Source organism: Kockovaella imperatae (assembly GCF_002102565.1).
Source record: "Kockovaella imperatae strain NRRL Y-17943 chromosome Unknown BD324scaffold_2, whole genome shotgun sequence".
Classification (NCBI taxonomy): Eukaryota; Fungi; Basidiomycota; class Tremellomycetes; order Tremellales; family Cuniculitremaceae; genus Kockovaella; species Kockovaella imperatae.
This window is the reverse complement of record NW_019028942.1, coordinates 944,075-966,198: the sequence shown is the minus strand read 5'-3', so window position 1 is coordinate 966,198 and position 22,124 is coordinate 944,075. Positions and strand designations below refer to the sequence as shown.

Here is a 22,124-nt window from a genome sequence, read left to right as displayed (position 1 = left end):
TCATGCTCTGATTTCGACCAAGTCATTATCTGTCACCTTGTCCCTCCGCCGTCGGGCAATACTAGTTAGTATCTGTTGCCACTTGCCTTTCTCGGTCAGGTCCGCCACTTTCTCAACCTGTGTAATTTCAGATTCGGGCTCGGGATTCCATCCATCATTACGTCTGTACAACTAGCCTATGTGCAAGGCAAGCATGCCCAGCAGCAGCCTATAACGATAAAGCTCGCAGCCTTTCATCTCTCTCCTCATCCTCCTCGAACCTGGAATAATAGCGATGGATCCGACTCCCAGCTATGATCCGTTTGGTGAAGACGGAAACGGAGACACACTTGCAACATTTACTTCTTCGGCTTTGGACGCTATAGCGACTGCTATCAACAGTACATGGGATCAATGGGGCGATGGAGAGCCATGGGATACAGGAGATCAGATACCTGGAGATAGTGGGACCATCATAGATCCGTTAGCGGGTCAAGTAACGAACGAGGGGAGCTATGTCCTCGTGAGATCCCACTTCGCCTTTAGAGAGCGACACTGACGAAGCCCAGAATACGCTACTTGGCCTGGTCATTGTGCTGATAGCGTCTGTCCTTAATGCTTTTGGATTAAACTTAACGAAGTTGGATCATATGCGTCAGCAGGCCATTCCGAGGAGAGAGCGCAAGAAGGATTATCTGAGATTGGCGAGTATTCTCACCAGCAGAACCTTGACTAGGCTTACCCACGCATCCTTGTAGTTGTGGCTGGCAGGAATGGGAACGTATATGTGAGCATTGAGTCCGGTTGATAAATCAGCCCTCTGACATAGTCGCAGAATATCTCAGCTCGGTATGTCACAATGCCTTACCTGTTGCGTAGACTGATTCTCCCCCAAGTCGGCTCCCCTCTCGCTCTCCGTTATCTACGCCCAGATTGGGTCGCACCGCTAGGTTCTTCCTCCCTCATATTCAATTTCCTTTTCGCCAACTGGCTAGTTGGGACCCGTAAGTCGATTCAGACGCGGACGAAACTTACCATCAGCCGTCACCGCTACAGACATCCGTGGAACCGTTGTCATTGTCCTCGGCGTCATCCTCATCATGATCTTCTCCTCCATCAACCATGGACTCTCGCAAACAATCGACATTGAGACACTCAACGATCTATGGACAAGAGCAGCCTGGTTATCCTACTTCGCACTACTCATCGCCTTCACAGCCCTGACGTATCTCGTGTCCCATTTCCTAGCCTCATTGCTCGCTTCTCGAGCGTCCTTCTCTCCGCTTCCTTCACCCACGACGGAGTTGCCAGTCACATCAAGAGCGAAGCCTCAGAATGCGTTCAAGAACGTATTCCTGCGTCTTTTCCACAGCTGGAACGCCATAGAGACCAGTGCGATCAAAAGATTAGAGATAATCTTTCAGCGGACCGACGATGCAAGGATAACGTGGCTTCAGGGAATAGGCTGGGCTGTCGCTGGAGGCAGTCTGGCGGGCATGTGCTTGGTTTTTACAAAGGTGACAGTGAAGACGTTTTCTTTGCCCGGACATCCAGTGAGCACTTCATTCCAAAAGGTATGCTCATTCTTAGCTTGTCCACCCCTCCGCCCTGATCACCTTGTTATTGGTGATCATCTCCGCGATCCTGCAGATAGTCTGCCTCAATAGAGCACTGGTCTGCGCCGACACAGTCGTCGTGGTACCGCTCTTTTATGCGGGATATACGGTCTTCGGGTGAGTTTCCCCAGATCGGAACTCAGCTGATGACAGGTTCATCAACGCTCTGGTCTTTTTCGATCAAGCCAGGCAGTACGCCAGATGGGTAGGTTTTGCCGGTGATGTCTCGTCTGATGCGTCAGGTCCTTGGCGCCGTCTTTGTCTCAATAGCCATTCTGATCACCGGCGTTGTTCTCCTCTCATTGAAATCCTCTGCTAAAGCCGCAACGGATCCATACACCGTCTCGACCGAGCCGGCGACATCGATCCGGTTACGGCCTCAGATGCGGACTGTCTCTGCGACAAGCCACAAGTCAACGCCGTCAAAAGGCGAGGAAGACGACATTGACGGGCTTGGTGAGCATGTCTCGGCAAAGCGAGACGACGTGCTGTGGGAAGCCGGTAGTGTCAGTGATGGGTCAGACAACGAGGATCAAGAGAAGGAACGAAGGGGATTGGGCGGTGGTGGCCACCGCGGCGAAAGACGAGGGCTGCTGGATGAAGAAGGGGAAGATGGCGACCTGGACTCGCCTACCAAACCGAAAGGAAAGCCACAGGCCTCCGCGTCAGGGGCGGCGCGCTGAGTCGATCTGGCTAGATATGATTATCACATGGGCACACAGGCATGCATTACGCAATTTCACGGTACAATTTTCCGGATCCTCCTGTCATCCCTTACATACTTTGAAGCGATTGCCATGGTCACCATGTCAGGTGTCACGGGATGCACTCCCAATTTCGCGATTTTGTCCCAAGTCATCTTGGACTCTCTCTCCACGGCTGTGGCCTGCCGCATCCCAAAGACTTTGCGCATAGACTTGGCACCTCGGACTTTCCTCCATCGATGTACCAACCATCGTCTCGGACGGTTGACACGACGACCGCGAAGGCGAGTCGATTGTGCTTCTTCGATCCCGACTGCGAGATCTGTGGTCTCCCATTCGGGTACGTCCTCAGAGAACCTAGGTTGTCCTTTTTGGAGGGCGAGAATGTCAACGGCTCCAGCTTCGAGGACCAGCCATCGGTGTTTCAGGATATGATATACCTGCACCTCGTCGGTCGACATGATCTCGACACCGGGAACATTCCGAAGAGGCAGGGCGAACGATTTGACATCAGAGGCGGGTTTGGTGTGAGGGTAAACAAAGAGGATCGACAGGGCTTTGGAGTCGGCTTTACCAGAGTCGAATCCGATCGAAGTCTCGCTCGAAGCGCTGCCGTGGAGTGCCATCATAGCCTCCTTGGTCTTTGTCCATCCACCTTCGTTGAGATTTTTGACGCATCGCAAAAGACCCATTTCCAACTTCATCGTCAAAGCTATACGCATGCCCATAGCTCGGATCTTCCGTGGTAATAGTTGTGTGTAATTTCTATTTCTTTTAGGGAACGCATGGGCACCTCCCCTGACTGTGATAGTGTGTGAGCAAAGTCGATGCTAGGTCACGAGACGCACTTATGGGATTCGACGCATCTCCCAGACGAGCCTTTCCACTACCCTTTTGTGGCCGCAATTTCCGACCGGAATACGCGACCTCTGAACGACCTTTCGTTCTGTGTGTTCCCTGACGCATGGCGGATCGGAACCAGACCACGCAGCGATGTAGGATGTCTCGACGTATTCGCTCGGAAAAGATATCGCGGGGCAGCGCTATTGCCATGCCCTTGGGGTGGGGATGTCAGCGGGACAACAAGGCGAACTGAGCCGACTCACTGATCCATCAGCAGCTGAAGGATTCGCGGAGGCGAGAGAGGAGAGGGGGAGGAGGATAGGGTCGAGGGGTCCCATTGGCGCGCGATGCAGGATGGCTGACGAGGGCGTCAGCGAAGGAGTTCAATGACGTTTCACTCACCAGCACGTTGCGTGAATGCCTCATCGAGTTGCTCTTTCGCACTCGCTAAATCCTGCTGATGCTCCGCATCGAACTCGATTACATCTGATTCGGGGGTGGGGACTCGGACAGAGCTAGCGAGGGATGCGCGAGCGACCGGAAGGGTATGGATGGCACGACATCTGCTGGGTCCAGCGATGGGTATGGGTCGGGCGGACCAGATATTCTGAGGGAGAATCAGCACGGTCGCAGCCTAACCCTACAATCAACTCACACGAGCCAGAGCCGGAGCAGCCCTTGAGATGCTCATCATCGCGCAAGCGGCCTTCACAACGAGAGAGACTTGTGTCGATGAATGCAATCAGTCGAGTTTTGAGCATATTTTCGGACTGCAACTGATTGTGGCACTATGGCAGCCCTGGCATTACGTAAGCTAATATTCTCTGTACTTGCCGATTGCCGTGCTGCTGGACTCAGCCCGAAAGCCATTCGTCCCAAAGTCGTCGTTTTCGAGCTCTTTCTCGACACAGAACGCAGCTACAAGACAAGACGAGGTTCCAAAAAGAAGAAAAGGATGCAAAAAGCAAGTTCTCACGGAGAGGGTTGAACTCTCGACCTTTGAGAGGGTATGACAGGCGTCTAAAACGATCTCCACATAAGCTCAAAGCTCTACCTGTTGATCGTCAGCCACCAAGAACTCGATATAACAAAGTGCAACGTACCACTGAGCTACGCGAGACTTTCGGCAATCTAGCTTTGGGTTTTACACAAATATAAAACCCTCAAATCAGCAGACGACTGGCTCGCGCCTCTCTCTCTTTTTGCGGTATCGGCTTTTAACTTCTGTGGGGGGCTGTTGGAGGGTGCAGGTCTATGAAGCCGTCTCTGCGCCCGATACCATAACCTTGACGATGATTTCCATCCTATCACCTTAGTCTTGAGCTCCTGTGGGCCTCCTGATCGCTCCGTGTAGCACGCACTTCGCCTTACGAGTTCTCGATCCGGCCACAGTTTTGTATCCCAAGACCTCTACGATCGGCCAGTACCTTGTTCCCGATGTGTTTCTTACGGTTTGCGCAGCTCGAAGAGTTATCCCATCGATGTGCATCGCCAAGGAGTAAGCTGTAAGGCATTGGAGAGAGCGAGCCATCTCTATAATTGCTTCGAGGTCAAGCTTATAACGCCTTTCAAAGTTTTGGGCGATCGTTCCGCCACATTTGCCGTGTAAATTTGCCACAAGCAGTATTATGATCGATTTTTTGACTGCCACTTGAAACAAGGCTGCCAAATCGCATTTTGAAGTGATCGACATTTATCGATGTTGATCGTCTTACCATTGTCTCTGTCGGGGTTTAGGGGAGGCTTGTGTCGTCTCATCGTCACATTGAACTCAGCCTCGTCAGCGCGGACTCTCGACGATGCAGGAGTGGGCGAGCAAGCTGGCTTACAAGCACAGAGTCGTATGATTGGGCGGGCGCAGGAGAGACAAAAACATGTATCAGATTCCAGGCTCCTGCTATGTTCGGTCGTTTGGGGCGACTTGCTGATGATCAGATTGCGTGTACGCACTTGGATTCCCCCGTTGGCTCCAAATCGAGCGAGATCGAGCACACAAAAGGCACTGATTTGATCTTCGTGTCGCCTCTTATCCTGCTGAATTGACCCGGTCGATACTCTCGCAAGAATCATGGTATCTCCTCCGCGTGCTGGTGCTGGCTGGTATTCATATGCTTGTGGCACATTGTTGGGTGCGATCGTGCTGGGTAACTTTGGCCGATGGCTCTTCTTAGGTGAGCCGGACACGTTTTTACACAAGCTTATGGTCCAAAAGACGGTCACGATGCGCATAGATGTGGCTCCCTCCTCGCTAGAGGGTCATGGTCTGATCCTGAGACCCACACGCAATGGCAACCAGAAGGTGATCCACAGTATACCTCAGCACGTTGACTGACGACTCACCAGGCTGCTACCATGCCCCACTCAAACCTGACGACTACCTCCAATGCCTGACTATGGCACCTTCAAATGCTCGGGATCTCGAGCTAGAAGAATTTGGCGAGAACAAGCGGCGTATAGTCTTCATTGGAGACTCTACCATTCGTACCTTGTTTGGAGGGTTTTTAAGAAAGATCTACGGACCAAATCGTCAAATCATCGAGCCCAATTATAAGCACTCGAATCAACTGTATACACTGGAGGATGGAGACAACACCTTGACGATGGAGTTCTGGTGGTGAGGCGAGGGACTGCTGACCCCCCTCCCTGCCCCTTCCTGACAGTGCTTTGCAGGGACCAATTTCTGAACACGTCGGCCATCACCGATCTCGTCTCGGGTCAGTCTGACCAACCGCCAGTCTCACTCCTCGTCATCAGTTCTGGACTTCATCAGATGAGGCTCCTGGGTGATCAGTGGATGACCAGATGGGCTGAGGAAGTCGATAACGTCTTTTGCAATCTCACCTCCATTCAGGGCTCACCAGGACGACCGCTGATCAATCCATGGGACGCCACGACGTTTCAAGTCGAGTCAGGGACATTCGAAGATCCCGGTGTCGATCTTGGTCTGCCATCAGTTTCAGGACCCATCGTCGAGCTCATCGAACAACCTGATATGACCCTCGAGCCCGTCGACGTGTCAGATACGGACTCGATCTATGGACACGGATCCAACAGACGCATAGCTCGCAGTGTTGTTCCATCATTCCCCATTGCCGACGCCACGATTTTCATGCCCACTGTGGACCCCGTTGAGCGCATGCTCACTAATGGTAGAGGCAAGACATTGCGTCATGCTAGAGCCAGGAAGATGCACGCTCATCTCGCCAAAATCATGTCGCGTCCGGATCCTGCTCCCATCGCCGTCTCATGGGCGACGTTGGCGATGGCGCACGAGGACGAGTCCATAGATGGGATCCACCATACGAACGCCATGGCGGATAGACAGGCAGAAGTTCTACTGGGCTGGAGGTGCAACGATGTGATTCGACAGGGAACTCCGTCGGGAACGTGCTGCAAGCGATACAACTGGGTCACACCGGTGCAAGGTATTCTCCTCTTGATTCTTGCCCTGTACGGTCCACTCGGTACGGTTCTTAAGCAGCATCTGGGTGAGTTAGAAGAATTCGACTCAGTGCTGACCCTGCTGCAGCTCCGACTTCCCGGCTCTCTGCGTTGCTGCCGCCAGCCTCAATCTCTGACGCGCTATGCTCATTCGGTCTCGCCTGTGTCTATCTCTTTTTGGCCGATCGCACACCCATCTTCCTCAAGGAGAACAAAGTTTACGATTCGTACGTCGTTGGCGGTTGGATGCTCGGCGCACTGTTAGTGGGTCTCGCGACCATGCGGAAAGGGAAAGATGGGGGATTCCTACACCGTGACATTACCGATGAGTGGAAGGGGTGGATGCAGAGTGCGTGATCAGAACTCTTCAGGAGTTCGACTGACTGTCCCAGTTGCAATTCTCATCTATCACTTTTTCGGCGCCTCAAAGGTGTCCAGTATCTACAACCCAATCCGGGTCATGGTCGCAGCATACCTCTTCATGACGGGATGTGAGTAGCTTTTCCAGGCATCAGATCAACATGCTGACTCACCACAGATGGCCATTTCTTCTTCTGTGAGCAGGCCGAGGAATCTGACCCAACGGATTCTCTCCCTGACACACTCTTTAGATTACAAGAAGGCCGACTTTGGCTTCCGTCGCGTGGCCACCGTGCTCGTCCGACTCAACCTATTGTCTATCGTCCTGCCCTACGTCATGGACACTGATTATCTCTTCTACTACTTTGCTCCGCTAGTTTCATGGTGGTATTTGACTATTTACGCCACTATGGCCGTCGGATGCGCTTACAATCAACGCACTTGGTTCCTCCTCACCAAACTGTTGGCTTCAGCTAGCTTGATGACACTGTTGATCAAGCACTCGCCATGGATCATGAACGACGTTTTCGCCATCCTCAACGTCGCATTCCGGCACAATTGGGACGCGAAGGAGTGGTCCTTCCGACTCGTATTGGACCTCCTGATCGTCTGGTGTGGCATGCTCAGCGCTTTCATATACATCAAAGCGCAGGAAGCCAAGATCACCGAGAGGGCATGGTTCAACATCGCCCGGTATCTCTCCGCTGGAGTATCCTTCCTTGCTCTCGGGTGGTACGCTTACTTTGAGCTCCATCATCAAAAATACGACTACAATGCCTACCACCCCTACATCTCCATCATCCCCATCATTGCCTTTGTCGTCCTGAGAAACCTTACTCCCACTCTTCGTTCCTACACCTCTGGCGTGTTCTGTTTCATCGGTCAATGTTCGCTCGAGACTTTCACTCTCCAGTTCCATGGCTTCCTAGCTTCGGACACCCATGCCATCCTCATGGTGATCCCAGGGACTTCTTGGCGACCTCTCAACGTCGTTCTCTCTACTATCGTCTTCATCTGGCTCTCGCACATGGTATCAGGCGCCACGGGTACCTTGACGGACTACATCGTCGGCAAGAAGGAAAGGTCCATCTCGTTACCTCTTCCGGCATCAATCAACATCAGGCGCTCTTCTGGCTCCGAGCCTTCTTCACCCTGCTCAGAGACGGCGCTGCTCGCCGACAGCGAGTATGACCAGGAGATGGCCCTCGCGGAGAAGGCTTTGATCAATTCCCCGCTGTTCGAAGCTCCCAGTAGACAGGAGGGAGCTATAGCTAAAGTTAGCCATCTTGCAGGAGAGAACCTAGCTGTAAGAATGGGGCTCATCGGACTGGGACTAGGCGCTCTGAATTGGATATACTGAGCTCTTTTGGGGATTTTTCCGCTGTACATGTATATGTTGCCTTTCTAATGGATCTATTCCAGATCGCATGATCGGCCGAGCTTAGGTCCGATGCTCCTAGACTTGCATATGCAACACCATACAACGCCGATCACCATGGCGAGTGATGGGTTCCAGGAAACAAAAGCTACATGTGTATGACATGCTTGTTCCGCCAATATTCGGCGGTCGGTCGTCGGTCGTCGCCTGTCGTTTTTGGTCCATACCGGAATTCTCAGTCTGCAGACCTTCTGAGACATTGAGACTTGGCAAGGTACTTCAGATACTGTGGCACTAGCTACCTACTAAGTTTCAGCTCTTACTCAGCTCTGCATGCATGTGAAGGAGGGTGATGAAGTTTTGTATGGTTGAGCCACTTTTGAGTGAATTCAAGCAGATTAGGAAAAGCAAGTGTAATACGTCTGGTGTTGATTACAAAATAAAAATCTTATCTCGCGTTTTATTAGACATTAAATTCTTATGCTGTCTCTTTGACTCGGTGAAGTTGGCAGAATGGCTCAAATGTCAAAATCAAGATCACTCTCTTTTGCATGCATCCATTGAAGTCTAAGCTCTGAAACTTGGTAGGTAGCTCACGCCATAGCTGTTTATGTAGTCTGCCAAGTATGAAGCTTCGAGCTTGCCTGGATCAGGAGAATTTCAGGATGCCAAAAGCGCCGGCAAGAATTGGTCAAAAACGACGGGCGACGACCGTCGACCGACGACCGACCGCCGAATGGGTCTCTCGTCCGCCACGCCCTCCACTTGTCAAGTCCACCGATCTCTGATTCGATCGTCATAGCTGTCATCGTGCAACTCCTTCTCCAAGCTCATGCGTCTCAATCTTTCCATCCTCAAGCGCAGCCTAATGACATCTTCAGGATCAGCAGCCTCGCCCCCCTCCTTGCCCTCGTGCTCCTCTTCTTCCGCTTCCAGCTCCGCAACATACACGCCAGCCAACTACAAAGCCCAGCGAAATGAAATGGGAGTATTCACCACGCCTCCTTATTCGACAGCTATCAAGGCGTTCTGGCGATACAAAGACAAGGAAGTAGCTGAGAAGAGCGCGAAGGAGATATGGCAGATCTTTGAACGATACAAGGAGATGAAGGATTTCGTAGGGTCAGTCGAACCTATATCTTGCACCGTTTTTTCTACTTTGTTGACGTGATATGCAGTATGGACATTGCCAGGAAGTTCATCATGATGGGCAGGACCAGGTCTCTCAGATATGCCCTCAGAAAAGGAGGCAAAAAGTACTTTGCTGCTGGAGAGGGACCAGATGTCAAAGGAAAAGAAGAAGAAGGAGACGACAATTCGAAAGCGACTTATCAAGTCAAACGGGCGACCGGTGAACGACTTCAAGTGATACCGCGTACGGGTAAAGTATATGATCAAGGGAAATTAGACGGAGCAGAGGTGTTCAGATCATTCGAAAACAGGTGCTGGTCAGACGGGGTGTATATGGAACTATGGGATAAGTGGAAGGTGCAAGAGGGAAAGCCCAAGGGGGCTTCGAAAGGCAGTACAGGATCAGCCAGTCGCACGGCCGGCCCCCGTGGTGTCAAACGTGAAAGAGAAGACGAGGACCACGAGAAGAATGAGGGGCCGAAGAAGGAGGAGGAGGAGGAGGAGGACGGAGAGAGGGGCAAGGAACAAGCGACTCGTCGCAGGTCAAAACGTGCGAGATGACCAAGAAATAAGAAGCTCGCACACGACGTGTGTGATCGTCGTCCCCACCATTGAACCCTAAACCTCGAATGGCTCTACCGTCCGACATTTATCGTCACTGGGCCATGAGCAGACTACTAGAATGGTCAAAACCTAGTTTCTGCAGGTTTGTGCTCGTCGGTCGTCATGTGGCTGCACAATCTGCAGATTATACACAGATGATACTGTTGAAGATTGAGCTCATACTGCAAATCTTTTCCCCGCTTTCCGGATGTTATTCTTTACGTCGCGACCTCTCCGTGGACCCGTATCTGGTGATTGTCAGCACACACGCATCATTTGCGACAGAGGCCCCACTCACCCTATACAAGCATGTAAACTCAGCTCCCCAGTTCGACTGAATCCTGAAAATGACGATTCCAACATCGATACCTAGATCCACGACGGCAGGTTCGACGGGGAACGTTTGAATATGAGACGGAGAGGATGGATCGTAAGTGAAGGAACCGAGAAGGATCTGATCAGACGTATTGAAGCTGGACAGATCAGAAAAAGGATTCGCTTTGTAGTACACTAGACCCACTCGGAGTTCGGATGAGATTCCAGATATCTCTCGACTTTGGCCTTGTTCTCTGAGCCTTCCACGACTCCCCACTGTCAATTGTCAGTCTTGCCCCCGATCGGTCTCGACTCACCACTTGAACGTCCTTCGGCGCCGTGGTGATGTCCAGAGCGAGCTCTGAGGCGGCGTGTTCAACTGTCAGATCGGTAACCACCACTCGGCTATTCAGCAAGACTCCCAGTTGACCTTGAGACCCCTTGAATGGCCAACAGGATCCTACAGATGTATCGGGATGCAAGGCAGTGGCAGGACTTCGGCCTTCGATCGCTTTTTGACCCATGACCCATCGACCCAGGGTAGAAGGCTCGCGCATGACTAAAGTGTCGGACGTGATGGATGGTACGATCCTTCCTCCAGCGGAGAAGAGGGCAAAGTCTGGCCTGGCCAAAGTATCCTTGGAGTACTTGAGCAACGCAGCGTCGATCAAGTCTTGAAGAACAGACGTCATGTCCTCTCCTCTGGAAGATTGAATCACGGATTGCTTTTGACGAGGTAGATTGTCGATCAAATGCCGCAAGTTGGCGATTTCCGTATCCAAGACTGAGAGGAAATCGCTTCGAGAGAGCATGACTCCTTCGGCTGTCTTACGCTGGAACAGCTTCTCGCCCCACGCGTCGAGGTCTTCATCAGATCTAGCTAGAGGATCTCGAGGCGGTTGACTAGGATTGCTCCCCGACTTTAGAGCTTTCCTTATCATCTCCTCCACATCACTCTTGCCGGCCAAGACCTTGCGCATTTCGACCCAGAAGGATGGTTCAATGTCGACTGTCCCACGGGCATTGCGCTTCACAGGCATGAAGTCGGGTAGAATCCTGTCCAATGACTTGCGAAGTCGTCCATCATCCAGAGCCGACCTGACGTCTTTCTCCACACCGTCAACTCGGGCGTTGAGCGCTTGGACGTCAGTCTCGAGGCTGTTCAGTCGTTTGAAGTGTGTCTCTGTCTTCCCTATGCGGCTCGAAAGGTCGTTGAGATCTGTTTGCAGAGTGAAGATGCACTGTTTCAAATGCTTGATTGCAGCATCCGCTAAGGGATCCTTTTGACCCGATGATATGGTAGATTCCAGTTGAGCGATGCGACGGATCAAAGATGTATCTACTTCCTTGCCAACATGTTCGGCGTCCGCTAAGAGATTTGCCGAGTCAGAGAGGAGGGACACTGCTCTTTCGAGATGATGCAGTCGGTCTGCGAGCTCGCTCAGCGATCCAGATGGTACCGGAGACACTCCTGTGGTTCCTCTCCACCAGGGCGAGTTGAGCATGCGCAGAGCTAGAGAGAGAGCTAGCATTGCGCTCAACCATTTCCACCAATCTTCTTTCGCTCTACGTAAGACGCTCTTCATCATCGCTGCTGCAGATCTGAGCGGATGGACGAGCAACAACGATAGCGTCGAGACCACGAGTTCGACAATGGTTTGTAACGCTATCACCATTCCGTGGAGGAGATTGGTGACAACAGTGCGAGCGGAGGAGGGTTGACGTTTACGTCGAGCGAATTGAGGTGTCGGACTACGGGGATGAGGACTGAAAGCTCGAGCAAGCGCTTGGACAGGTGTTGGAGATCGAAGATGACGATTTGCGCCGTGGTGATTTAATGGGAAGTGATTGACGGGCGTCTGTTCCCTATAATCATCGTCGACCCTGTCATCTTCATCCGCGTGGTGACTCCTCCTTGTTCTCGGTTGTATCCCTGACCCATTCCCTAGGTATCCTTCTCCTCGCTCCTTCCTCTGTCCCCGAGTCTCCGCGCGACCTTCTAATCCCCCATTCTTGACTATCCCTTCTCCCCCTCCTTCTTCTTCTCCTGAATCCTCTGAATTACCTTGCCAATCGTCCTCACCTGGACGGTATGGCATGTCTCCTTCATCTCCACGATGACGTTTCCTTCCGTCATTTACGCGTCGGCCTTGCTTCGCTGCCTCTTGTTGCTGTTGTGCAGCTCGAACGTACGCTTCTTCCTGTTGATAGTCGTAACTCGTGTCCGTTGACCTGTACGATTCAAAGGACGGATCGTCCTCTTCACCCTCTTCACCTGGTGGTCTGAGAAAGTATCGAACGGGTTTCAGAGCCCTAGCTGAAGAGGCTACTTGTTCGATGGGCGATTTCGCTCGACCGTTGTTAGCTCTCTGAGAAGCTGCTTTCGATTTGGATGCTGGAGGAGGGGCAAAGCTTCGTTCGGATGTTGGCGTGGGGATCTGCCCGGTCTGAGCAGCATGGAAGGCTGCGGCGATACTGCAATGAGTCAGCTCTTGGCTCAAGGTGAGGGCATAGCTCACTTGACGCTGGTATCTTTTAGCCCGACGAGGTGGCGATTGGTCCGTCCAGTTCGAGCATTGGGCACTTTAAATGCTCCATTGGTAGTCTGACTGTGAGCAGAAAGAAGAGCGTACCCAGTTGGCAAAGGTGAGACGGAAGGAGAGAAGACGAGAACCTTCACGTCAGCACGAGCCTGGCATTCTTTCTCGACCGACACAAGCTACTTGCCTCTGGACACTTTGAGACTCCCAATCGTCCTCATCGCCCGCACCCCGCACACTTCTACTTGTACTGCGAGTGCTTCGAGCCGGTGATACCATTGAGCTGCCATTGGGCGTGGGCGGAGCCGAACGTTTGGGCCCCATAGTGGTTGATGATTTATGAAGGTAGTCTCGGAGATGCGAAAGACGAGCGTAATGTGTGATCTGAGGTCAGAGCTCTTTGTGTTTGTGTGTGTGTTGACAAAACGAGTAGTCTACTTCAAATAGAGGTCGAATGAGCAGCTGACGGTGCTATGAACGAGTGATGCGCAGCAGTGATGGTGTGGGTAATGGTGATGATGGCGGCGATGATGTTCATCGTTATCGTTGCAGCCGTCGCCAGCGCCGTCGCTATGCTGTCTCCCTCCTGACGAGGTCTTGACATGACACACACAACAATACGCGTCTTTTTTATCATTCTGAAAAATCACTGAACTCTCAAACACACAGAGGGGGGAGAAACGGGATCAATTTGTCAGAGACTTGATTTCAGTGGGCCACATTTTGTAATACTTGTCATAACTCATGGAGGGCATGAGCAATGCCACCTCAACAGTAGGGTTGCGGATACCGCGCATGATGATCAGGGTGTGGGGGAATGCAGGTAGGCCCGCAGCTATGGAGGTCGAGGGCTCGGCTCGCCGGGAGTTGAAGTCTGCACCCTAGAGTGTTTTGAGCAGATCTCTGGCGCAACGACTCAATACGGTGTACGAAGCTCGCGATTCTGACGACGCGATCGTACACACAGCCCCACAGTTCCGCTGCCGTACCATTGTGCGATCATGAAATACATCTCGCCACGTTGAGGAATATGTATTTTGAGGCCCAATCCATGATCCCAGCAACAATGAGGCCCAGGTATAGCCACCGATTAACGGTAAGACTGACCGGAGCGTCAGCGATTTTGTATGCTTTTGGGATTGCCGCGTGCACTGTACACACCTTCTGTCTCCTCGCACGGGCACCACGACCTCCAAACTTCTTTGGTTCCATCCGTCTGGGATCGGCAACGAGAAGAGTTCGGTCGTAAGTGATCAACGTCTTTTTCAATTCAAGAGCAGAAGCGGCATCTTCGTTCTTGGCGTAGAAGCTAAGCGCGCGCGCAAGTTGTCAGCGAGATGCCTTCGCTCTCTCCATGTCCATGTCTACGAGGACTCACGCGACGATTCCCTTGGCAATGGCCTGTCGGATAGCGTAGAGTTGAGAAACTTGTCCACCACCCTTCACTCGGATTCGGATGTCAAGGTTGGCGAGCTTCTCAGGTCCAACAACGAGGATGGGCTCGTAGATTTTGTATCGGAGCATGGAGCTGATGGTGATGGGTCAGCGTCAGCGGTGTTCAGAATCTCCATGCAGGGTCTAAACAAAGGGGGGAAAAGGGTGATGAGTGTGACGTAGATAGATGGAGGTGCAAGGAGCATCATGCGACACCCCTCCGGATAGCGAAAACAAGAGGACTTGTTCTGAAGCGCTCTGAATTGCTCGCAGGCGTGGGCGTGTGTCGTAGCCTCGATGATTACTCCAAATGGTCCAAAATCCCGCTCGCCTGACGCCTTGACTCCCTCCCGCTTGCATCCACACGTCACAGCGGCATCGCACCCAAATCTGAACGACCGAAGAGATCCCCAACACTCACGGTTCGACGACGGAGATGGGGGAACCGTGCAGTCGCACCTGGCCTCGACCAGGAGTGACATGGGCAACGGCGGTGGCAGTCTGTGTCGGGTGTGAGCGACGTCGGCGGTCACAGATTCCTGGGCTCACCTTTTTCTTGCCAAAGCACTGAACAGCCGACATGGTCTGTATTGGTTGGGCGTATTGTCAATGCAAAGCAGAGGGTCCAAGTAGGAGGTGGTGACAGAAAAGTCGTATGAGACAGCGTTGACGAAGAGGTAAACCAAAAACGTCAGCTCAGATATCAAAAGGAATTGTTCCCAGGAGCAATGTGGATCTCTCGAGGGATAGAGCTTGGGACGTGTAGCAAAGATGCTCGATACTCACGAATTCAATGTAAAGAGTCAAAAGCCTCTTCTGTGGAACCCAAGTCTCTCTGATTCCTATGCTCTGGCGTCCAGCGAAGACTTGGGTGGGCAGGGGGGGAGGCAAAGCAAAGACACTCGGTAATTTCCTTAACGCCGAAAGGCTACCACTGACTTGAAGCGGTGAATGTGGCACCCTCTGGACTTATCGCCGAAATTGGCGATGCATCGGAGCAAAATGGTCACCGACCAAAAAGTGTTTTGATCATTGATAAGATAAAATAATGCAAATGAAAGGCATCTTGATCGTATACAAACCTATGAATGTCCAACAGAGAGTGATGACGATAGAATAATCTCAATCCAGTCCTCCGATCCCTCGTCTTGTCCAAGCGACCGGATGTATGATGTCGACAGAGAGATAAAGAACAAATGGGTTCTACTAAAAGCACCCCAAGAAAGAAGAAATGGAATAAGAAGAGAAACCACAAACGACTCTATGCTCAGACAATCTCTCTCATGGCAACTCGGATAGCACTGCTCTCGAATAGCCTTCAAGAGAGAGAGAGAGAGAGATCGTAGTCATCTACTGAGTAGACCAAGCGGTTCCTCCGACAGCGTCGCCAGAGGAAGAGTCACCTGGCGGAGAGAGGCATCAGCGAGTGACCCCACCAAGATGTGTTTACACTCACCGCCATTACCCCCGTTACCGTTACCGATCTGACCGACCGAGACGCCATCCAAGAGACCGTCCGCGAGGCCATCGTATCGGTCATATCCGTCATAGTATCGTCCGAATCGCTTGAAAATTCCGAGCCCATTGTGGTAGTTGGAATCAGGGTTGACAATTCGGCTGACAAGAAAGTCAGTATGCTGAGCTGCATGCTGTCGAGACACCATGCGCGCACGCAGAACTCACGCGTCACCTCCATCCGTGTTTCCTCCAACACCAGAGTAAGCATTACCAGCATTGGCACCGGGTCTACTTGAGCCTTCAGCCACAACTTCCCTTCCTCACACCTTGAAAAACGCGACTCACTGGAAAGTGTCACCTCCGAAAGCTGATCCACTGGTCGCTTTACCACCATTGCCGGCATTGTTGTTGTCTAGCCCGACGAGACCTCCATCGGTGTTCCAAGCCCAGGCATCTCCGCCAGTGGCTGAGCCTGCAGCTCCAGTGTATGCATCTCCACCGTTGGGTGCGGGAGCAGGGGCTGGGGCAGGCGCCGGAATAGGCGATGCCGAGACGAGGTAAGTGGTCGACGTAGCGAGAAGAGAGACGATGAACGCGCAGCGCATGGTGGAATGAGATGCTCTGAAGAGTATAGATAAGATAGGAAAGGAAAAAGGGTTGTCAAAGTGTCTTGTCGACGTGAGAACAATGGCGCTCAACGCGGAGTGAATGAAAGATGTGGTGAAAGTGAGAAGTTGAGCTTCAAGCTGATGGACGGATAAGAGGATCCAAGAGCGACCATTTATATGTATACCTCGGTGAGTGACGATGAACGACAATATGCACCATGGACACCCGTACAACGCTTGCGATTCAGACCTGGCTGAACGATCGCGTCTCGTGATCCCGATATGGTCACAAAACAAAGCACTTCAATCAATCAACCAGCTAGGTATGAACCCAAGCGTAATAGAGCGGGCCAACGAAGACCGCTAAAAGCCAAGATGAGGAACGCAGAAGGCATCGCCCGAATGAACAACGTCAAATTGCGGGAGACGATCTCATGTGACCAGAGCCATGTTGACACCGAGCTCATTTTCGTCCTGCTCTCGTACGAGGATCATCGCATCGGAGCCTGGTCACATGCTCATGTATTCCGGTCGCAGAGGCCAATGGTGCCAAACACGTAATCTCAATGAAACGATGCATCAAGCTACAATGAGATTAAAAGGGGGAAAACGGCGAGGCTCTACAAGGGGGAGGAAGGAGTGCGGGCTGGCGTACACTTGAATCGAAACAACAAGTTTGCGCGGGGGGATATGCAAATGGGAATAGCCACCAGGATGTACGTTGGTGACGAAAGCATCGGCTGATTTGGGTGAGTTGGCTTATTTCATGGTCGGTCCGACTGCTGAGGCGCGTCTATCGATTGGAATTGACGGCGCTTAGACAGTGACACCAAAGGCAGCGGTCAAGAGACCGACAACGGTGAACATGATACCAGTGACTTGAGTTCCAGGCAGGGCAGCTCCGGAAGTCTGAGCAGCAGCGGAGGATGCGGCGGAAGCACCAGAACCAGACGACGAAGTGGGTGAGCCTGATCCCGAGGTGGCCGACGCAGTGGGACTAGACGAGCCATCGCTACCGCCGCCAGTGGCAGAAGCAGAGGTTGTTCCGCCAACAGAGACCGATGCATCGCTAGAAGGGAAGGAGGGAGAAGTAGGGTGAGTGAGGGGACAGAGGATTACAAGATGACCATGTCATTGGGGGTCCACTCACCTGCCGAGACACTCTGAACTGGTTCCTGCGAGGATGGTGCGAGGGAAAGAGTATTGCTGTTGACCAGTGCTGTCGGTCACTCGGATGGTCCTGGAAACAGGAGCCGTATCAGCAGTGTGCGACGAAGCTGTAGCGGCATCAAAGCGCAGAGCAGCGTATTGCACTGCTCGGTTGCCAAGATGCAAGACGCGTCCGTGCGATATCGCTCCAGAGCCGGCTGGCTGGATGGTTGACGACCAGATCATCGACTCACACATTAGTTCCCGACGCGATATTGACGAGCCAAGTGGCTGGCGAGTTATCAGCGTTGGGAAGGTTCTCAAGCTGTCAGAAGGGGGACTATCAGCATGTATTCGACATCGATGTGAACCGTGAAGCCGCTCACCGCAGCAGCTTCCGATTGACCGCCTGGAAGGATGGCCAAAAAGTAAGGTCCTGTACCGCCGCTCCAGCTGAGTTGAACGGGTTGGCATTGAATCAAGGATGGCTAAGGGTAGCACATCCGATCGTCAGTGGATGTTCTTGGATGATGACAGTACAAGGCTTTATGCTGACTCACTGGCGTGTCGACTTGGAGTTGAGCCATAACGGCCGTGGCCAACACGGCGACCCAGGATAGTCTGAAAAGCATGGTGAGGTTCGGACAGGTAGTGGATGAGATCTGGTTGACGCAGTGATAAGTGTTGTTGTAGAGAGGTCAAGAAGTGCACAAGAGAGAGCGATGACAGGCTAAGTAGTAGATTGATCCAACTAGCCATACGCGGTGGGGGTGTGTGCACAAGGGGGGAGAGGGACGGGGGAGGGAAGGAGAGAGAAAGGGACAAAGGGACGCTGACAACGCAAGCGGTATCTCGGCAGCGCAGTCGTGTCTCTGTGTGTCTCTCTCCCTCGGTCTTTTTCCTCCCCCCCCCCCCCCCCCCCCGCCGTCGCCTCCTTCCTGTGAACACCATCCATTCTCTCTCCATCTTGGCTTCTTCTTTGTCTTACTCTCTTCTCATGCGCATCTGATGAAATAGAACACTGCACAAATCCAAAACTCTGGGAATTTTCCATTTACAGTAATCCTCAGACGTTTCGGTGAGAAAACTGAGACGCTTAGCAGATAATAACCTTTCCAGCCATCCTGCATCTATATACATTTGGCGCATACGCTGCTCTCAATCTCGTCTTTCTTGTGACACACACACACATAGTCCACCTCAGTGTCTCTTAAGCTTAAGCTTGGGGCATAGGGGCTCGAGAAGCCTCAGATGCAAGTCGGATGGCCCAAGTCAATCTGTTATGACGAGTTAGGCTCACCTCTCCGATCGAGAGCCAATAGACACTCACTCATAAGTCTTGGTGGCATCTTCAAAGGAACTGAGAATGTGAGGGTCGGGTCCTCCCTCAATAGCATCAATGAAGCTCGAGACTTCAGAGAAGAATGGATCGTCATCAGTGTAAACGTGTCGCTCCTCGTGATCGTCTCCAGGCCGGCTGTGCAGGGTCAGATCGTACTCTGCCTCCACTGACTTACCGAACAAAGAGGGTAGGTGCTTGGTACGGGTCCACCAATCTCATGTGGTATCCATCGGCCCAGACTTCAAGTTCACAGGCGTAGGCGTGACCTTGAAGGGCGACGGCGTGGGTGAGTGAGCCTACAGCTCCGTTCTCGTATTTCCTTGGACAGGTCAGTTTCTCAACTTCGCTGCCTTACGACTCACCAGTGAGCAGTGGTCAATCGAGGGATTCGGAGCTCTGGGGGAATCTTGGACTCGTCGATGGGAATCTTGCTCAATTTTCCGGGCTTCTCGTAGAATTCGACAGACAGTGCACTGAGAGAATGAGCCAAATGCTCGGCCTGACAGACTCACTTGACAGTGTTGATGTCAACGTCCCCACCAAAGTATCGGGAGAGATCGCAGAAGTGAGTTCCTTGCTCAATGACGGGTCCCATATCGATAGCCTTGTTCCACCAGGCGGGTTTGGCGATGGCCTCGTAAGCGGCGGACTGAGGGTCAGCATTTTGGTCAAAGAGTATCGTCTCACGTATCGCGCGTTGGTGGCCATGATAGTCAAGTTATTGTCGTGGATGATTTGCTTCATCTTTTGGACACATCGCAAATATCGCAACATGTATCCGACGGAAACAATATTACCGTTGGAGATGAGTTCCTGAGTGACCTCTTTGGCAGCTTTGACCGTGCCAGTTCCGACGGGCTGTAGAAATGAGCCAAATCCATACATCTTGACCTACCTTCTCAATGAAGTAGGCAGTCTTGGGGAACAATTTGATGAGGTGAAGCTCGAGATCAGTTCCCTTGGTCGTACCTCCTCGGTAAGCGGGAGGGCATCCGACCACGATAGCGCTAGAACAGGGTCAGTTTGTCTCTACAGCTCGCTCAAGTACGCACTGAGGAGTGGGCGAGTGCTTAGACTGGACCGAAGCATGGTAGTCTTCGATTGTCTTGAACACCTTGGTGTCCTTGTAGGCAGATTCGACGAAACTCTGTCGTTTGCCTTCCAGGACCTTGTCGGCTCGTGCGGTGGAGGGGTCGATCAGAGCAACAACCTTGAGTCGGGGTCCGAGTTTGTGCTCGAATCGGAAAGAGTGGCTAAAAGCATGATAAGTGATGACGGTCGGATAAGCAATCAAGCTCACTTCCAGGGTCCTTCATCGGAACCAAACATGATGTTCTGATCCAAGCCGATCAGTTCAAAGGACAAAGGAAAAGGACCACAACTTACACCTGCACCGATCATGACCACGTTGAAGTCTGAACCTGGCTCAGGAGGCGGATGGCTGAACATGGCGTCCGGCGCAGAGGCAGTTGTGGCGATGGTGCGATGGGGGATCATCGGAGGATATGGTTTGGGAGGCGTATGGACGGGATACAGTGGAGATGTGGTGAACAACGAGCGAGTATGGGAAGGGTTTCGAGCCAGTCGTTGCACGTGAGCAGATGCAGTCGTGAAATGCCGGCATTTCATGATAGGGCGAGGGGTTGAGAGAAGAGGAGGAAGGGGTGGAAGATGAGAGATGGTGCGTAGGTCGGGGTGCATGGTGAGAATGAAGGAAGACGGTATTTGGCAGATTCAATTGGAGGCAGAAGCGGTTTGAGGAAGGGGTACAAGGCAAAAAGCGACCGATAGAAAGATGGAAAGAAAAGCGTTTGGAGATGAAGATGAACGAGCGAGTGGTCAAGATGACAAAGGGGGTAAGATACCCGATCGGCCGAATCGAGAGAGAGAGAGAGAGAGCAGAGAGATGAGCGTCCAAGGGATAGATGACGAGCCGATGGATAGAGGGAGGAAGAAAGAAGTGTTAGAACAAAGGGGGCCAATGTGGTGTGGGGCACAGCAGACGTGAAAGGAGGATGACAGGGGTCGTTCAGGAGGACCCCCAGGCAGGAAGATGTGTGTCAAGGATGACAAGAGCGTCACAGGGTATTTGTGAGCGATTAGATTCAAACGTGAACCGTTTGTTTTGAGGCGATGGGGGATTAATGTGAATGAGTGTCGGTTCAAGTGTTGTTTAGTGTTGAGAGAAGAAGAATGAAGAATGTAGATGAGTCAAAAATTTCGTCCCAAGACACCCCGCGTGTCGTCGTCGTCGTCAAGCGAGGTGTGTCCGGAGAGCGGGGCAAACCGGGCGATGACGAAACATGGAAAGGATGGCAATTGACGTTTAGCGAGGCGATGATGGGAGAGCAAGGGGCGCGTCCAAAGGTAGGTAATGGTCCCCGCAAAAGTGCGAGTTGTTCCGAGTAGCACAAGAGTGTTCAAAGGGAGGTTGGGTCATAGGGGCGAGAGAGTAAAGTAGCGTCATTGGTCAGCAAAACATCCAGCAAAGTATGGACGATAAACTCACGTATCCATTCGAACAGGTCGATCCACATTGATACCATGATGAGGAGCTTCCTCCACCCCTCCATCACCCAACGGTGCAGAAGCCTCAATCTTGACCACTGGGGTCGTGACGATGCTTTTGGCGCCAGTAGGTTGAGCAGGTTTCTGACTCGCCTGAGGGACAGGGACAGGTGGTCTAAAGGTAAAGGAGGCCAGGGGTCTAATCGATGTTGCAGAAACGCAAGGAGCCCTGCGTAGAGGAGCCGCCCGAAGGAAGCTCGAGCGAAGAGTAGACGCCATGATGTCTTTGCTTGCTGGGGGAGGAACCAAAATGTCAGCTTTGGGTTTGGTATGGGACGCGGTCAGCTTGCGAGAAGATGGCCGGTTGTATCGAGGATGTTGCGGAGAGGCAATGTCGTCGCGTACGAGGTCGATGAGAGACGTCTTGTTGGACGTCAAATCTCAAGCAGAATGAACCGCTCAACGGACCTCTTCTCATACACCATATGCAGAGCGATACTACACTCTTCTAAGCGAAGACTGTCGCGGGGAACAGCACTCCAAGCGAGATCATGGTCAAAAGAAGTGGAGTACGGGTGGGGAGAGATAGACCATCGGATCATCCTTCGCTGAACACACTCTCATGCCAACCAACTCACCTGCCTGTTTTTCCCAGAGATTTCTACTTGGTGGACCCCACTCGTCTGTGACTTATAAGGTGGTAAACGTACCAAAT

The 22,124-nt window shown here is 52.3% G+C and overlaps 9 protein-coding genes across 9 annotated transcripts; 3 read left to right on the top strand and 6 right to left on the bottom strand.

Moving 5' to 3' along the window:
• Positions 1 to 152: 152 nt before the first annotated feature.
• Positions 153 to 2,342, top strand: BD324DRAFT_615617 (hypothetical protein). Its single transcript, XM_022014745.1, has 9 exons — positions 153 to 502; positions 549 to 683; positions 738 to 766; positions 815 to 828; positions 876 to 983; positions 1,021 to 1,532; positions 1,570 to 1,712; positions 1,749 to 1,800; positions 1,838 to 2,342. Exons 1-9 carry the CDS (start codon positions 275 to 277, stop codon positions 2,276 to 2,278), a joined length of 1,662 nt encoding a protein of 553 aa, XP_021873734.1. The 5' UTR covers positions 153 to 274; the 3' UTR covers positions 2,279 to 2,342.
• Positions 2,335 to 3,881, bottom strand: BD324DRAFT_679020 (ribosomal protein L4/L1 family-domain-containing protein; the record flags this gene model as incomplete). Its single annotated transcript, XM_022019023.1, has 5 exons — positions 3,798 to 3,881; positions 3,545 to 3,749; positions 3,406 to 3,500; positions 3,148 to 3,355; positions 2,335 to 3,101 (listed from the first exon to the last, which is right to left on the bottom strand). Exons 1-5 carry the CDS (start codon positions 3,834 to 3,836, stop codon positions 2,335 to 2,337), a joined length of 1,314 nt encoding a protein of 437 aa, XP_021873733.1. The 5' UTR covers positions 3,837 to 3,881.
• A 943-nt stretch (positions 3,882 to 4,824) lies between these two features.
• On the top strand, positions 4,825 to 8,435 carry BD324DRAFT_597559 (10 TM acyl transferase domain found in Cas1p-domain-containing protein). Its single transcript, XM_022013883.1, has 8 exons — positions 4,825 to 5,313; positions 5,355 to 5,441; positions 5,486 to 5,756; positions 5,813 to 6,630; positions 6,672 to 6,932; positions 6,976 to 7,074; positions 7,122 to 7,139; positions 7,195 to 8,435. Exons 1-8 carry the CDS (start codon positions 5,211 to 5,213, stop codon positions 8,301 to 8,303), a joined length of 2,766 nt encoding a protein of 921 aa, XP_021873732.1. The 5' UTR covers positions 4,825 to 5,210; the 3' UTR covers positions 8,304 to 8,435.
• A 646-nt stretch (positions 8,436 to 9,081) lies between these two features.
• Positions 9,082 to 9,521, top strand: BD324DRAFT_615612 (hypothetical protein; the record flags this gene model as incomplete). Its single annotated transcript, XM_022014744.1, has 1 exon — positions 9,082 to 9,521. A coding segment is annotated over exon 1 (334 nt), but the record flags the coding sequence as incomplete, so codon positions are not given.
• Positions 9,522 to 9,951: 430 nt separating this feature from the next.
• On the bottom strand, positions 9,952 to 13,527 carry BD324DRAFT_615611 (UNC-like C-terminal-domain-containing protein). The gene is made up of 6 exons (XM_022014743.1): positions 13,098 to 13,527; positions 12,890 to 12,979; positions 10,688 to 12,845; positions 10,576 to 10,646; positions 10,354 to 10,528; positions 9,952 to 10,303 (listed from the first exon to the last, which is right to left on the bottom strand). The coding sequence occupies exons 1-6, from the start codon at positions 13,232 to 13,234 to the stop codon at positions 10,274 to 10,276; spliced, it is 2,661 nt and encodes an 886-aa protein (XP_021873730.1). The 5' UTR covers positions 13,235 to 13,527; the 3' UTR covers positions 9,952 to 10,273.
• Positions 13,528 to 13,589: 62 nt separating this feature from the next.
• Positions 13,590 to 15,226, bottom strand: BD324DRAFT_615601 (ribosomal protein S9). Its single transcript, XM_022014742.1, has 5 exons — positions 14,894 to 15,226; positions 14,766 to 14,845; positions 14,289 to 14,438; positions 14,072 to 14,219; positions 13,590 to 14,012 (listed from the first exon to the last, which is right to left on the bottom strand). The coding sequence occupies exons 1-5, from the start codon at positions 14,924 to 14,926 to the stop codon at positions 14,001 to 14,003; spliced, it is 423 nt and encodes a 140-aa protein (XP_021873729.1). The 5' UTR covers positions 14,927 to 15,226; the 3' UTR covers positions 13,590 to 14,000.
• A 315-nt stretch (positions 15,227 to 15,541) lies between these two features.
• On the bottom strand, positions 15,542 to 16,549 carry BD324DRAFT_245351 (hypothetical protein). Its single transcript, XM_022012267.1, has 4 exons — positions 16,148 to 16,549; positions 16,035 to 16,090; positions 15,801 to 15,961; positions 15,542 to 15,747 (listed from the first exon to the last, which is right to left on the bottom strand). The coding sequence occupies exons 1-4, from the start codon at positions 16,405 to 16,407 to the stop codon at positions 15,691 to 15,693; spliced, it is 534 nt and encodes a 177-aa protein (XP_021873728.1). The 5' UTR covers positions 16,408 to 16,549; the 3' UTR covers positions 15,542 to 15,690.
• A 425-nt stretch (positions 16,550 to 16,974) lies between these two features.
• On the bottom strand, positions 16,975 to 18,318 carry BD324DRAFT_615596 (hypothetical protein). Its single transcript, XM_022014741.1, has 5 exons — positions 18,120 to 18,318; positions 17,946 to 18,047; positions 17,814 to 17,884; positions 17,561 to 17,650; positions 16,975 to 17,479 (listed from the first exon to the last, which is right to left on the bottom strand). Exons 1-5 carry the CDS (start codon positions 18,189 to 18,191, stop codon positions 17,227 to 17,229), a joined length of 588 nt encoding a protein of 195 aa, XP_021873727.1. The 5' UTR covers positions 18,192 to 18,318; the 3' UTR covers positions 16,975 to 17,226.
• A 457-nt stretch (positions 18,319 to 18,775) lies between these two features.
• BD324DRAFT_576189 (putative oxidoreductase C terminal-domain-containing protein) lies at positions 18,776 to 20,398 on the bottom strand (the record flags this gene model as incomplete). Its single annotated transcript, XM_022013177.1, has 10 exons — positions 18,776 to 18,836; positions 18,890 to 19,036; positions 19,077 to 19,220; positions 19,264 to 19,374; positions 19,414 to 19,550; positions 19,589 to 19,759; positions 19,797 to 19,908; positions 19,954 to 20,154; positions 20,202 to 20,236; positions 20,288 to 20,398. 10 exons carry the CDS (start codon positions 20,396 to 20,398, stop codon positions 18,776 to 18,778), a joined length of 1,230 nt encoding a protein of 409 aa, XP_021873726.1.
• Positions 20,399 to 22,124: the final 1,726 nt, after the last annotated feature.